Genomic DNA, 17,088 nt, shown 5'->3' with positions numbered 1-17,088 from the left:
GTAGCTAGTTGTGGAAAGTAACTGAGTACATTTACTCAGGTCCTGGACTAATGTACAGTTTTGAGATACTTGTACTATACCTGAGTATTACCATTTTATGTTGCTTCTACTCTTACTGAATACTTCAGATTATTAATACGAATATACCCAGTAGTATGTAGAGAAGTTCAAATTAGCCCCACTTTATCAGCATTAAAATGATGCTGGCACGTATACATAAGAGAATTAATCTAATAATATAATGTTATTCTGATATGGGCCATTCTGCATAATGAGTGCTTTTTCTTTTAGTACTTTCTAATCAAAGGATTGTAACAACAACATTTGTCTTGAAAGTTTGTGCTTTCCTCAGTTTTACTAAGATCTTTGGTGTGAATGGTGATCGGCTAAACCCACTTTAACACTGATTTGTGCACTCACTGATTTGTCCTACAGATGTTGTCTGGGAAAATACCGAACACAGTGCCTGACCTTACTGAGAGCAGGGTTAAGTGTGCCTCTTCCCCACTGGCAGAGGTATGACTGAATGTCGATGAATGATGCACCACTTATCATAACTGACTTTTTGTTCTACAGCCTCTGTAGTTACTTTGGTTCATGACAGTAACAACTTTTAAACAGTAGCTGACAGACAGACAAAGCTGTCCTTTATACCTTTTTACAGATATTTGTCAGATCCAGTGTGACTTCCTCCAGTCACTGCAAACACAAAGCTAATACTAATCAACCATATTACTTCTCGGTAGAACCAAAATTATCACTGCCTTACTAATAAATGGCAAGAAAATGATCTGCATAGCCCTTTTAGTGCCACCCTCAGGCCAAAATGTCTGTTTCAATCTAAGAGTTTGATGCTACGACATTTGCTGAGAAAATACAATGTGCTTTCAAAAGATGAGCTGAAAGATGTTCAACTTTGGTAACCATGGCTAACTTCAGAGGATCAGATCCAAACCTAACTACTGACCAGTCAGCTCACTGCAAAGATGAAGTCACCATTCATACAGGATCCTGACAGGGACAAAATAGTTTTACAATGAAGTGATGAGAAATACTGAGCAATAGATATTTTAATGTATCAGCTTTCTATATGTCCTCTCTGAGCTGCTAACAAACACAGAGATAGTTTACCTCACAAAATACGCAAATAGTGAGGATTATAGTTTCTTTCATCCTGACAGTGCTGATGCTTTTAGACTCATATTCCATCACTGCAGACCAGAATAACATGAGGTGATATGTGATAATAATCCACACATCGTATCATCTCATCAGATGTTAACTGCTTTCCTCTCTCCTCTCTCTGCTCTGCCAGCACAATCTGTCTGACATTTATTTTAACTGTATAATGTCCATACATAGTCATAATTTTCACTTAAATCTATGGTCTTATATCCTTACCTATATTAATCTGGACATTTGTTCTAGTATTTTAACATTTTATTCTTTTCTAGTTATGTGAATATATTTTATACATTTCACTTCGTTGAATATCACTTTTTGCTGTCGTTTTATAACATTATTTTCCAGCTGGTGTCACTGTTTCTTCATATCTTACTAAGTAAGAAGTAAGTAAATAACCCTGAGTGCACAGAGCCACTTGATGACCAGCTTTATGATACTGGTCATCCAGGATCACCAGTCTGAGGCCAGTTTAACCTGAAGAGATCAGGCCCTAGGTTTATTCTGTCCTGCTAGAACAGTAAACACGGTGATATCTGATGTAGACAGTAAATATTGCTGAATACTAAGAAAGCTGAGCAGTGTGATCTCAAAAAACATGTTATTGTATGTTCACAGTCATCTCTCTCTGCGGCACCTGAAGGAAAACCATGCAGACAGTCTGCTCTCTTCCAGCTTGCTGAGGTAAAGCATTCAACAGTTTGCACATAGTTCATCTAAAGTAACACCATGTAGCTTTATTTAATGATTGGAGAGTGTTCAACTGTGAAAACACCTATTTTACCCGATACCATGAGTTATCTTTCATGTCAGATATTAAAATATTGTAAAACTGTGACTAAGCTGACAAAGTTGCCTTGTTTATGAGTGTGCTAGAAAGAGATACACCCAGAAAAGTGTATGCTAGCTAAAAGCAAACATTGACGATTTCTTCACTGTGACATTTGCTGTCTATATGTTCACACGTTTTGTCTTTTTATCCGTATACTCAAAAGTAAAGGTTATGGTTCAAAAGTAACTGTGTAATAAACAAATTAATCCTTCACTGCCATTGATTTAACAATGCAGACAAAAATTCACATAAAACAACTGTGTCTTTCAATCATTGGCATAAATCTGATTCTCTGTCATGTGACACATTATCATTAATGCTATCAGTAGAAAATATAAAAGTCTGATAAGGGCACACTGTAAAGCGAGGGACCGATAGCAGGAATAAAGTATTCAGTCATGGCAAGATTGATAGAAAGATTAAGAAAAGGTTACAGAAACATCTGATCCATTTAGAAAGAATGTAGCAACGTATTATTAGGAGCATAGACTGTTGTCACTTTATATTGCTTCGTTTACCATTGAGTTCTTTTGTTGTGTCGGTGAAGATGTGCTTAGCGTCTGAAGCTGGAACGATGGACACCGCGGTGTCTCAGCAGCCTGAGGACAGCTCTTCTACAGCCTCTCTCCTACAAACCACAGTCAAGCCAGAGATCAAGGAGGAGACACAAGACAGAGACAACTGCCCCCCCCGCCTCTCACACATCGGCCCCCTCACCTTCGCTCTCCTCCGTCACTTCTACCTCCACTGATGCCAGTCCCACCAAACTCAGCAGCCAAAACACACGTGTCAAAAACAAGAGCAAGAAAAAAGAGGTGGCCAAGTCAAACGATACCGATGAGATCCCCTGCTCAGCAAAGAAGATCCTTAAGAAGTGTAACCCTGCAGAGTCAAACGTGGACAGTATCTTCAGTACGATCGAGGCAGTGGCCAAAGGGGCCTGGAAGGACACAGAGGAGAAGCCCAAGAAGAAGATACAGAGCAGTCCTAGTAGTGGGAACTCAGGTGTGCCCAAAAAGAAGAGTAAGCCCAAAGTCAAGGCCTTAGTCCAAGACAAAGAGGAGAAGATGGAGGAGGACGGCGGGCAGTGTGGGCAGCACAGTGCCTCTGAGGTGGAAATGACAGAAGAGATGAGTGACGTCAGTCCCAAGACGCAGGCAGAAGAAGAAGGTATAGGAAGCACAGACCTGCAGGACAGTATGGCAGAGCCCCATCTCTCCCCCTGCAGCCCCTCCCCTTCTAAGCTCAAAGAGGAAGACAAGGGGAAAGAGAGATCGAGTGAAGGGACCTGTGACTCCAACACAGAGAGCCACGGCTCCAGGAAGTCAGAGCGGAGCTGTAAAGGTGCCCTGTACAAAACCCTCGTTTCTGAGGGAATGCTGACCTCGCTGAGAGCCAACATCGACCGAGGTATCCATTTTCATTCTAGGGCTAACTGAGATTTTATGACTGGTCTTTTCCTGTTTGTCTGAAACAGTGTATGCTTCATGTCTGCAGGGAAAAGAGGTGCTCTCCGTGCCTCTGATCATGATGCAAACTGGAGTGATGATAGCTGGACAGTTTCTCAGATAGGACCTAATAACCCCAAGAAGCTGAAGAAGTCCAAGTCCAAAGAAGAATGTTCACAAGGGTGAGTCTTATTACTATGTTGTACCTTTCTGTGGAGCATTTAGTACAGTCATCTTCATGTCATTCCTTATATTAAACATACTATTGGAAATCTGACCTGTTGTTTGTAAATCCCATTAACTCTTAAAGTTATTTATTCTTTACCAAACTACACCAATCAATTTTTTTTTTGATTTATGGATGCTGTTTACAAGCCATGTTTATTTATTTTGTCACATTCACTTTTCTTTTTACTCTTTTTCAGCCTGGGTCTTATTCTCATAATTGTGGCCGTTCTGATTGTAGGTCATAATAACTTTGCACTCACCAACTCCGTTGTATAGACTTAAGAAATGTGACTCCAGCAAAACAACATATATAGGGGCAAGCATCACACGACTCATACGGCTTTACAGACAACCACCAATGATTTTAATATAACATGATTTGGGCATCACTTGCCCGGATTTTAATGTTGTTTTGCCGTAGTTGCTTCTCCCCAGTTTCTGCATCAGCTGCAGTTATTATGGTCCAGATTCAGAGCAACACCCAGGTTAAAATGTACTGTAATTTCATTATAATATTACATGCACTGGTGAGTGATTTCAATCCCCATCTGCAGTGCACATCTCTCTATACACTCAATTATAACGACATCCCCCCGTTTTTAAGCGCACCACTCGCTGGTAACCAGTAATATTAGTCCCATCTAGAGAGGCACTAACATTGTTTTACAGAGTTTTTGCGTATAGAGCTGTGTTTTCTGTTACTGAGAAAAACGCTAAGATCATAAGATCGCTAACCTGATAGAAAAATTAAAAAAACGGCATATTAACATTAACATTCAGTCCACTAATTGAATGAAGGGAAAACTAACTTTAAGAGAAAGATATCCTGCAAGCTTAAATGTGTCTGTCTGAATGGGGTTTTAGGAGGCTGTTTTGGATTTCATGGGGAAGTTAAGTTGAATCATCATCTCATTTAAGTGTGAAGAAAACACAATATCCTGTTACCACTCCAGTAAAATTAGCCTAAAACATCTATCCAAGGCATACCCAAAGTAAATTGAAAGCTGTTCTTGAACCATTTGGAGTACATGCATGGTTTTGGTCTCTTTTGAAAGGTAACACTGAAGTTTTTTCCCCAACAGTCAGAATCACTGTAAGTGCTACTGGCATTGAGTAATAGAAGTTTGAACACACTGAAGTAGAAGGTTTTTATTTCCGCCTGAATATTATTTTGCAAACAGATGCCTGCAGATCACTATAGCTGGGACTTATTAGCTGGAAACACAATGGGACCATAGCATGAAGCCTTACCTAGTCCAAGTTCAAATTTGATAACAATACCACAGAAAGTGAATATTTTACACATGTTTTACTAAGGGTATGTCTAGGCACTTTCCAAAAAAGGCCATTTGGAGACCCACGGTAACCATGGTAACATACCTAGGCTGTGTAAAAATGTGCATTCATAATTCAATCTAAAGCTTATTTATGTCTAAATAAAGTAATCTATAAGTTATTTCGCCATTATTTACTTTCCTAAAGTCTCCCTATCTTGCAAAAACCACACTTTGCATTTAATGCGTGGACGTAGGTACCTGACTCGCAGTTACGCAGGTTACTTCCGTGTTCTGCCTCTAAATCTACCCCCTGAAGCTGTATATCATTATTTTCGAAATTTCATTGGCTATCCGAAGCGTCAGTTATCAGAACAATCGGTTGCAATTGGCTCGAGCTTTACACGAAAGAAGAGGGGCAGGCACTTTCCTTCAACGCGGACTCTCGTTGGCTATTGTAGGCTGTGGACAGGACATGGAAGCTCTTAATTGGTCAAATGAGGTGTCACTCGAAAGGTCAGAGTGCAGCCACCATTTTGAGACACAGAGAGCGTCAATGGGTACATCCCAAGTCTCTTAATTGCATCCCCGTTTCCCTCACTTGGGTCCTTTCCTTGCGTCTTAGTCCCTCCGACCAGGGATGCATGGAGGAAACCATGCGAGGAGAGAGGAACAGGAGATATGTTTTAAGAGACATGAGTCGTCCTTTCCTCAGTTGCGTCACGTGAAGCGACGTCTGTTTCTGATGACGGTGCTGATGATCACAGCTGGATCAGCTGTCAGTCGGCTTTAACAGCTGGAGAAACTTTTGAGAGGTTTGTGTCTGTTCACATGATCACTGTACTTACTAACAGTAACTAATAATACTAATAACTAATAAAGACACAGTAATCACCACTGTAGAGGTGTTTCTCTCTGTAGTCTGTTAACTAACTGTGTCCTGTGTTCTGTTTATAAGCACAGGATCCATTTCTACCGGCGGAATGCGATCATCTTATTTATGAATTATTTGCGTCTGTACGTTTTGAAATTCAGATTATGACGTCGATATTAAATAACCCAGAATATGATTATTGTTTCTCTTAAATGATAAAACTCATCAAACCCGACAATCAGGAATGAACAGCCTCACGTAACTGAATGAAATGATGATAAATGATGTAAAAAGTGTTTCGTCTCTCAGCTCTCTCTCTTTCTCTCTTTCTATATATATATATATATATATAGAAAGGGTTTAGTCTCTCCAGCTCTCTCTGACTTTAATTGTATCTATAATAAAAGTTATTGAGGGAAATATCAGATTATGAAAACACAAATCTTTCTAATAAATGAAGAAAGTTGTTTGTGGTCCTTTTGTTGTTCAGGCTACAATGAACATTTATTTAAACCAGATGTTGATTCAGAAAAACGAATCAAATATGAAGCTTGCGTTTATTCTGTGATCCGTCTTCACTGTTTACACGTTGAACAAAATCTCATCAATCTGATCGGCTGCAGCGTCCAATCACATGACTGATGAACAATGAGGGGGCGTGTCGGCCGTTAAAACACTTCCTGGAAGTCTGTTCTCGTGGGTCCTCGCTCATGGCTCCTCAGAGGTCCCTCCTCCCTCCTCCATCCTCGCTCCTCAGAGCAGAAATAAGAGCTTTGGGACGGCCGTCAATATGACAACTTCCGGTTCGAGCGAGGATCGAGGAGCGAGGAAATGACAATTAAGAGACTTGGGATGTACAGTTTACATGCAAACTGAAGTTACGTTCGAATATACATAGATAGTTAGGCATATCTGCCGGCTAATTTGAAATGATGCAACAGCAGTCCGTGGGTATTTATGGATGTAATAATGTGTTTTGGACTAAATATTTTACTGGATTGGATCGTCTGGACCTTTGGCAATGTAACAAGACCGTTTTTGTTGGAATATTATGGAGGGGTGGATTTTTATGAAGCTTCATCGGTGAGTTGCCTCGATATTGTAAATGTTTGTTTGTGGGTTGGTGGTCTGACAGAGGCATTGATTGTACCTGCTGTTGTGATTGTATCTTGAAATGGTTTGCATAAACCGAATCACAAGAATCCTAGCTTTCCAAAGACATGTCGCACCAGTATCTACCTATAAATAGCAGTTATGTACATGACACAGATGTACAGGGCCGTCGGAGTGTTAATAGGATATAGAATTGAAATGGAATTGAAAATTCTTGATAATGAAAATGAAACTGGAAACTCATACATTCTGTAATATTCCTGGGTGTGAGGAAGGTAGTTCTGATGCTCTCACTGTTTAAGATACTTTCACCTCTGTGTTGTTTTAAGGTTTGGTTATATGCTCAAAGATATAAACTCTGAACTTCACATGTCAGCCTAGGGAAACTGGAGGAGGAGTTTGAAAGGAAGTTTAACAGCCTACCACAGTACAGCCCAATGACATTTGATAAGAAGGGGACCGCTGTCACAAAGAAGAAGAAGCCTGACAGCTCCATCGTCCAAGAAGAAGTCTCTAAAGCCGGGAAGGGTAAGAAAGAAATGAAAGATATCTCTGCCTAATAAAACAGTGACTGTTCTTTAATATCCTCTCATCTCATCCATCTCCTGTTGGTAGAGTCATGTTTTCTCTTGGTTAAAGACTCCATAACATAGCATTTCCATGCTCCTTTTTTCTTTGTTTCTTTGCTATATCAGGGCCATCTCCATCTCAGAAAAAGACTTCATTCCACAAGATTGTTAGGAAGCACAAACACAAAAAGGAGAGACCAGGTGCAGTGGACAAAGGTGAACTAGAACGTTGATGTTTGTGCATTATGAAGCAGGGTATTTACCAGATGCCTCTACCACATTTTATATGCAGCAGTCTGTATGTCTAGTTTATTGCTTTAAAATTCCTTTTGGCGAAAAAAACACTTGAATTACAGAATTTACCTTCAAAGCACAAAAAAGCTTTTATTTACATTAACAAGGCTGTACAAATCTATAATTTATGAACTACACTCATATGTTTCAGGTTGCACTATTTATTTTATAAAGAAATGAATATATTCATAAGAAATATTTATTGAAATTAGGTGTTTAGGCCTGCAAATCACAATGATGCGAAATGAAAGAAGAAGTGTTGTCTCTGTGACGTACCTTCTTGTTAAGAGGACTGAAACTCATCGGGTTTTCATTTCTACCTCTGAATTGTTTTTCCACAGCAGTGGTACAGAGTGACTCCACCACGCTGGATTCACATTCAAAAGCCAAATCATGTGCCCCCGTTGCCATAATGTGCCCAGATGTCCAGGGCAGCACTAGTATGGAGATGCTAGTTGGTAGCCAGAAGAGGAAGGCCAGGAAGACCAAGATCACACACTTGGTGCGCACAGCTGACGGCAGTGTGTCTCCAGTCGAGGGTGAGTGATGATCGATCGATTGATCAGTAAGAGTGGGATTAGAAAGATCTGTAAAGTTTGAACCAGAATGTATCACTGTATGTTGAAGTGGTACATGTTGGTGATTTAAATGGAACATTTTGACCATAACATAAAATATATCATCGAATGTATGCTATTATTATTATTATTATTATTTTAGTTCACTTTTATGAGCTGTACTTTTAGAACATTCCTTTATTCAGGAAAGTGGAACTGAGAGCTTTCTACTGTAGCTAGAGACGAACTGTGTCCAGCAGCCAGAGAGGGAGTTCTTCAGACCTCTTGAAAATAAAGCTACATGTCCAGTTGACATCACAAGGCCTTAGAATTGTGTCTAGACAACTGAAAATATATGTAAATTAAAAAATAACCAACCATTAACACATGGATTCATGGAATTTCAGTCAATATTTCTGATACGGTATAAGTGTCTACTTGTCATTTCTTTCTGTATGGATCAGAGTTAACTGAAATTAGTAACTAGTTACAATGAAGATGTAAATTTACTAGCATGGCAGACACTAATACATTGTCTCTTCAAATGCTGTTTTTTAATAACATCAATACAATGTATAAAAACAAATGCTCTGCAACAGACTTTTTGACAGTGTTCCTGAAATTGTATATGTTTTTTGTTTGTTTGTTTGTTGTCACAGAGGACAAAACTAGGGACCTGAACCAGGAAGAGGATAAGAAGCCATTACCCCAACAGAATTTATGCAATGAAAAAGGGTGCTACAGTAATCCCAGAGCAGAGGAGGAAGAGGAGGAGGCAGAGAGGAGCGCCGCACCACAAGAGCTACCTGCTTTCTTTAGCCTGGCAGCCCTCGCTGAGGTAGCAGCCATGGAAAACGTTCACAGGTAGAGACACAGCGCAGCTTCAGGAAATAATGCAATGTACTGCTGTGGACCGGGACAGCAACACAACCTTTCAGACAACAAAGAAATCCAAACCAGTTTAAGTGTGCGCTGTGTTTACAATATTTTTACAAAAGATAAATGAACTGAAAGTGAAACGTGTCTACACTGTTTGGTGCCTTTTAAACAGAGCATGGATAAGTTTTACTTTCAGTTCAGTTCCCGAAAAGATAAAGATAAATATTCTAAATATAGTGTACACATAGCTGAAATACGTACACAGCAGTACTTTGCTTTGCTCCCTATCTATTGTAGGTCATACACTGACTACGGAGAAGTACCTCACACAACCCTGCTTCTAAAGGCACAGAACTATCCCTTTAAGTCAGTGTGTCATTCTTTTGCTAGATTAATATTCAATTGGTTTGTTTGGTTTTAATTATTCTGTCTATTTGACATATCTACCAATTACATTCAAACAAACTAACAAAAGGTCTACCCAGATGTCACTGCTAGCAAACTTAAATGCAACTATCTAGACTAGACTTCTGCTTGTTGTCACCCGAAGCTATCAGCTCCCTTTGTCATGTCATGAGGCCTCATGTCTTTACATGAGGCCTCATGCAGGAGCCACGACACTCATACAACTGATTTGAGAGTAGTTGGCACAATCACTATGTTTTTCCAACTGTCATGTGCAGATACTGTTTATCTTTGCTTTAAGAATGATAACTCCTCAATCTGAATGAATATAAATGTAACAATTCCTTTAATTCTGTTCGGAAAGCTCCAACAGCCCCCTCAGGGTCTTAATGCAGGTCTCTGCTCAGGGAACGTCCTCCATTAGGACACGTCACAGTACATCATCACCTGTAATATAATGGCCTCTGACAGTCACATTGACTTGACCAGTCAGTCATGCTCCGCTTTGCCTCATCAAGAGATTTTGTGATGTCTCACTTCATGTTTCTGTCACAGTGCAGCTCTTTGATGGACAGCTGTAGGGTTGTTCAGGTCCCCTAATGGGACTAATTACACTGCTTAATACAGAATGTTACTTGTTCTATTGCTGATGCCCGACAACGTAAAGCCCTAAACCCTGAACAGATAGCATTAAATGGAAATGTGTGAGATTTGATCATAAGCATAATCGAGTGCCTCCAAACAGGTTGACACTAGCGATTTTCAACAAGTTTATGCAGGTAAGAGGGTTTGCTGAATCTGACTTGGAACACTCAAACAAACCTCATAGAGAAAAGTAAACGATGTTTAACATAAGAATACTCAAAAACTGTTTGATGAGGCCCGTTGTGTCAGTCCTCATTATGTAATTCTCACATAAAGTAGTACCTTTCTCATCTTGAATGACGAAAAAGAGCAAAAAAGTAGCTTTGTGCAGATTCCCTACATGGTTTGATTAAAAAAAAAACACTGGCTATTTGAAAAAGTGTGAACAAACTCTTCATCTTCTTAAACATGGCGTTTCAGAGGCCAGAGAGGCTTGGTTGAGAATCAGAAGAAGGAGCTGGCCCAGACTCCAGTCCTCATCTCCTGTGCTGATCAGTGAAACTCTGCTGCTGTTATGAGAAGCCCCAACATGGACATTGGCAGTGGCGCTTTACTACCTACACTGAAGGGAGACCCGATCAGGAAGCTTTGGACAGACTCCACCTTCCCCTTGTGGTGAATTTGCTTGAGCCGGGGTTCATGGTGTTCCTCGCTATCTCAGTGTTTCCCCAGAAAGCCTTCCTTTGGTTTGAGTGAGGATGCCTTTCTGAACTCCTCTCACCCCCCTTAGATGCTCCCTTTGGGCCTGTGGAAGAACCACGCTGTCCCCCAGTGCATGGCTTCCCGTGTAGAGATGGTTGTCCTGGGTTTATTTTACACCGTTTTGTCAAGTAGAGGCCATTTTCAAGGTCAAGTCTTGCGATTTAAGAAATAATAGAATTTTAGGTCCAGCAAAAAACCCAACACTGCATTGGTTTTCTAGACAAACACAGCTTTCTCTCACCTTTTTACCTCACACACACGCCTACTGAAGAGCTCCCTCCACCTCGGGTAGAATAGTTCTGATCCCTTGCATTCCTCCAGCTTCGACCCAAAATGACTTTAACCAGGGTAAATGATCATGATGGACAGACTTCCATTAACAGCCACTTGCTGAGTGTGTCCTTGTGGTACACTGATCTACCAAGAATTCGTGGTTGAGTATTTGATATGTAAGTTATGCTACTGTAAAATGGTATGTGGTAGCTTCAAATAATCATGTTAGACTGGATGTGTAAGAGTAAACCTGTGCATACTTAGCATCTGAGCTAGAGGTGGCTAGAGCTGAGGGTGTTAGTCGTGCTGCTTATCCTTTAGAGGTAGATTCACAGTGTCCCTGTCAGACTTATGACACAGTAGGTCAGATTCAGAACCTCTTTGTGATGGGGAGGTTGTGTGAAAGTGATTCAATTATAGCCTTAACCCTCCCACCCAGACCCCCACACCCACCCAGACCTAGAACCAGTTTCTTGCTCGACGCCATCACAGTCCTAAAGTCAGTGTAAACATTTTAAATAGTGAAATGCAGTTTTGTCAATACTTGATCTTATTGCAGTTTGCGTAGCAATTAGAATGGTTAATTCCTTGTGTGCAACTTATTTCATGGAATAGGTGTTTTTTAATGACATAAACACTGCACTAATTTGTAGCTGAAGTTTGAGTTGCTCTTGGAAGGGTAATAGATGCCTTGTCTCCACCAGTCACAGTGTTCCTACACCATAGTGTCGTCACGTCCTCAGGACCCGGCTAAAGAAGCCTCAGGCTACAACAGAAAATGATCACAAGTTTGTTCATCGAAGTGGAATATTTGTCATGAATTTGTTTTATACTACATGTCTCATCAAATGAGCAATTTGAAAAAACAAAATACAGAAAAAATAATCTGATTTGTGCGCAAACAATATTGATTGAATGTGTTGAAATCAGACGGCTATGCTATGGTTGCTCACAGAGCTAATGGAGACAAGGCATTTGATAACAAATTCCCCTTTTTTGGCCTTTTGAGATTTTATTGCCAAGTAATGGTCTACTCAGAGGTCACGTGTAATCAATGTTTTCATTGTTTAGAAGTATTTATATTGTTTAGATGCAACTCTGTGTTCTTTATTTTTGGCTTTGTTTTGTTAATGTTTGGTCAGAATCATTCCATTTCCATGCCTCTGTCGTAGCCACACGTTTGTTTACAGTGACCCAGCTTTAGGAGGAAAATAAGGAAGGAAGCAGTTAAGCTTCGTCGTTAGTCATCTTCCCAAGAAGCTGGAAGAGCTGCCACGAGCATGAAGGGTAACACAGCTGATACCCCTCGCTTCCTTCCCTAGCAGCCTTTTGTTCCTCTGTGTAGACCAATACTTAATTTATCACATTTTAGATTCACATTTCTAACTTTTTATCGCTCTTTGTTTTCTATTTAATCATTCTTCTGTTAATGTGTCTGTGTTGATAATGCTCTTTTTACTAGGTCTTCTTTATGCTTTTTCCTGAGGTCAAGTTTACTGGATTAAGAATGTTGTCAAAAAAGATCAAGCTCACAGACGATGAATGCATCTACGCTTACCTGCTAAGCAAACAGGCACTGAGATAAAATGCACGTCTCTAGACAGTGGGCTTGTCTCCTCACCTCTGGAGGTGTGTATTTGACTGCGACTGCATCACCGTTTCTTGGATATGTGTTGAGATGTGTTCAGAGTGTTTCTGGACACTTAACAACAGGACAGACGGCTAAGAAATGAATGGGTCTTAGAGAACTCGTGCGTCTTGAAATAGAACATTTTTCCTATATCAAGGCATTGTTACATGGTAATAATGTTTTGCTGATAGGCCCTTGTATGCAAATAGTACAGTACATGCAACAAATCTATAATTCCTCTCCAAATTTGTCCTTATTATCTCACAAACTAACTACAAATGTTTCCCAGGTAAGCTTAAGTGAAGCACATTATGCTTTACGATAATCCTAATAATAAATGGTATATCTATTTTTTCAGATACGAGAACAAGTTACATTAAGGATGATATCATCCAAGCAGTAAAATGTATAGTTCTGCCACTGGTGGACATCAGTGTAATTCTTTGCAAAGACAAAGAATTTGTCTTCCCCCGAGATATAGATATATTTGCTTATAGCAGGTGAGTTTAATGACATTTGCCAAAGAAAAGTGAAAGTTATATTCAAATGGAAATCCTGTTTTTTTTGTTGTTTTTTTTAAAGAAGAAGAAAGAAAGCTGGCATAACAGTTGCACTGCATTTCCTAGGTGTGTAAATCTTCAGGTAACAATATCAGCACAATTCATCCTGTGTATCCAGTGGTGTTTGAGCTCAGAGTTGGAATGAAGTGCAACAAAAAGGCACCACTCAATGCCTCTTTTAATATACAGTATTTGCACCTTTATGTCCCAAACCAAAATGATCATGGTCTTTGAAGAAAATATATAATTTTTACCCACTCTATGAAAATTATGCATTTTAACTATTATATATGCGAGAATCCAGTCAATAACAAATAACAAACAGCCATAATATACTGTCATCTCCCATCCCGTCACTTTTTCTATCTAGAAAATGCTTCTATAAAGTGAAATTCCTATATTAGTTACCTAAATGACTATAATACCCTTTTGTGCTAGTACTGTCTTCTTGAATGTAATCATTTTGTACCTGTATTTTTCTAATTCAGTCATGATTGTACTGTATGTATGCTATGATGGTATACTGTTCCTTAGGTGCATAGTTCGTTACAACCGACAGTTCTCATGACAGGATAGCTGCTGTGCTGCAAACTTAATGGAAACGTGTGGAGGTTTTAAGTCCAAAGGACTTCCTGTACTGTGTGAGCATCCATGAGACTGATAACTGAGAGAGTCTTGCATTTTGAGTGGTGGGACAAACATTTTCCCTGGTTTGCTACTTCTTTTTTTTTTTTCCTTTGCAGTAGAAGTGAAAGTCTGATCAGGACAGTTTATAAAACGAAGACGCTCCTGCAATCAGATAGAACAATTGAATGCTTGAGTTTTAACTTATTTATTACTGTTCCTTTTTATAGGTTTAGTTGAATAAAGAAACAATAAAATATAAAACTGAATATGCATCCATTTATACATGAAGGTGTATATGATAACCTACCCTTTACTAGAATGTAGATCATGGCTTCCTTTTGTTTCTTTTTTTGTGACGAAGTTATGCCAGATCTTTAAAGTCTCTTTCCTCTGATAGTTTGTACAACCTGTGCTTAATCTAATTTATGCTACTGGTGATCATCATGACAGATGTGTTTTTTTGATTGTTACCGCCCAGTGGTTAAATGCAGCCTTGCCATACTGGAACCCCTGCTTAGTGAGGGATCCCTCAGCTACCTTACCTCCTCTCCCACAACTCCTATGTCATAACACTGTTTGCTGATGCAACTATTATTCCTTTTACACTTTCTGCTGACGCAACTATTACTTCTTGAACACCTATTAAAATAACATCTATTGCATCTGTGTCAAAATATGTGTTGTTCATGCTGCTTTGTTGAACTCATGGTTACTCTCCCCTGCCTGGACTGGCCATGGCTCACTACTTCCTCACAGGAAGTAGTGAGCACTGTGTGGAAGTTGAGCCCACAACAACAGATTCACACTGACTGTAACGTTGGTTTAAAAAACTTTTGATTTAATATTCTTACATTTATATTGCATAATGTTACATAATAGAACAGTCAGAAGTTGCTTTGTATTTATTTACATTTCCTATTTACATGTATTACATTTAAATAAAATGTTGCAATAACCTAAACTCACAACTTACAATACATCACCACACTATAGCACATAACTGGGATAGCCAAACCACGGCCCGTGGGCCAACTGCCCGCTGCCTGTTATAAAATGGCCCCTCTGGAATTAAAAAGAATAATTTACTTACATACTTAAATATGGCTTGAGCATATTTCTAATAAATTACATTGTGTGTACATTGCACATGCTAGTTTTAATACTACATGTCAACTAAATTCAGTGAAATTATCTCTGTCTCAAACCTCTTGGCACAGAAATCAATATTTTACCATTGCTGCCTGTACGGTGCGTTACTTGATAATATTAGGCAAATTCATATCTTACATTTACATTTGAATCATAATCTTTTAAAGCTAGGGTTGGTTTAGCAAGAGATGTTAGATTTAAAAACATCATCCAACCTAAAAACCCAGCTCAGTGTTGCCAACTCCTTTCTTATGAAAGTAGCTAGCAGCACTATCTCCAAAAGTCCCTAAATCTAGTGAGAAAGTCTCCAAGTCCTCAACTCTGACAGTCCTTCCAGGCCTCCCTCCAAAACACTCCCCCAAAATGATCATAATGAATGTAAACAATCAACATGGCTTTTATTATTGTTGGTATAGCTGTTAAGCTAGCAGCTTGTGAAAGATTTAAAGATTTCATGGGCAGAATACATGAAGGTAGACAGGTATGAAATGATTGGATGGGCTTATTACAGTCCTGTAACAGCTACAGATACCTGATTTTTGTTTTGTCAGAGCACTGGATTCATTAATTGTGGTCAGGATGTAAAGAGCATTTTTACAAATGAAATATTTGTATAAGATTACCAACCTGTGGGTGCTTAGGCCATGATCAGGGACCAATATTTGGCAATCTGCCTTTTCTGCCTGATTCAATTTGACCTATTTACAGATGTATACATCAGAAAGTGGGCACTTTGAGTTTAAAAGCATTGAATTCATTCAAACTAAATTCAAGGGAGTCAAATACAGAAATACTTTTTGTAATATATGGCCACACCAATATACTACTGTAATGTCTGTTTACAGACTACTGTTTAGTAGTCTTGCATAGTTAATGTCATAGAAAATGTATTTTCTATGGCACAGTGGGTTTAGGTAGAAACTGATTTCTTTCTGATTGCTTGGCTCGTGATTCCTTATTTTTTTCTGTAAAAGGCCCACAATAAAAACACATCTGTCCACCCCTGCCCTATAATAACTACCATACTATGTTGTTATGGCTAGTTACTCATCATTATGAGGGTAATATTGCATTGTCCCAAGGATATTTGTCTATCTTGCTCTGATCTGACCTTTAAAAAGAATGAGATGCAACAAAAACAGAAATCTGTGTTTTAAAATCTAAAATAAATTGGAAGTTATTTCCCCCCCCAAAGCGCCTGTATTACGCTCAAGAACAATAAGTGTGGACTGAGTTCTGTGGGTAATAAATAATATTAATAAACAAAATGCTGTCAGCAGCAGTGGCCGGGAAACCCACGTGACTTTAGTGTCACATGACAACGCCCTGTTAAAGCTATTTTGCTAACGCTAACAAAATGGCAGCGTTCTTACAGTGGAGAAAATTCGTCTTCTTTGACAAAGACACGGTGAAGGACCCTGTGGATAATGGGAAAAACTTTGTTCTTCCACACGGAATATCGGCTTGTGACTCCGGCCGCGGTCATATTGTTCTGGGAGATATCCTTCAACAGCACTGCTTAGCTAGCTCAGCTAATGCTAGTCTAGGTTACAGGCAGCTGATGCTAGTCACGACTCAGCAAATGTGAAAGCAAACCTCCAACCGAGGTAAGCTGGGACCTGTTTTTGGAATGAATAAGTTAGCCTGAACAGTAACGAAGCAGTCGGCTGAAGACTGCGCGGTGCTGCCAGGCTATCTTCCGTGTTGTGGTACTGGAAACAGCGTCACACCAAACTCTGTTCTGTGTGCGTGTGTGTGTGTGTGTGTGTGTATGTATGTATGTATGTATATATGTGTATATGTATATATATATATATGTGTATATGTATATATGTATATATGTGTAT

The 17,088-nt window shown here is 39.4% G+C and overlaps 1 protein-coding gene and 1 pseudogene across 1 annotated transcript in view; both read left to right on the top strand.

Moving 5' to 3' along the window:
• Nucleotides 1-8: 8 nt before the first annotated feature.
• Nucleotides 9-14,754, top strand: LOC116400041 (HMG box transcription factor BBX-like; annotated as a pseudogene).
• Nucleotides 14,755-16,562: 1,808 nt separating this feature from the next.
• Nucleotides 16,563-17,088, top strand: part of vps11 (VPS11 core subunit of CORVET and HOPS complexes) — a 16,652-nt gene continuing 16,126 nt past the window's right edge. Inside the window, exon 1 of the mRNA XM_031877662.1 lies at nt 16,563-16,740. Within this exon, the coding sequence (XP_031733522.1) occupies nt 16,599-16,740 (142 nt within the window). The 5' untranslated portion in view covers nt 16,563-16,598. The remainder of the gene's footprint in view (nt 16,741-17,088) is intronic.

This window comes from Anarrhichthys ocellatus, unplaced genomic scaffold (assembly GCF_004355925.1).
Source record: "Anarrhichthys ocellatus isolate YVR2014 unplaced genomic scaffold, GSC_Weel_1.0 scaffold143, whole genome shotgun sequence".
NCBI classification, from domain to species: domain Eukaryota; kingdom Metazoa; phylum Chordata; class Actinopteri; order Perciformes; family Anarhichadidae; genus Anarrhichthys; species Anarrhichthys ocellatus.
Note: the sequence above shows the minus strand (reverse complement) of the source record. Positions and strands in the feature narration are given on the sequence as shown.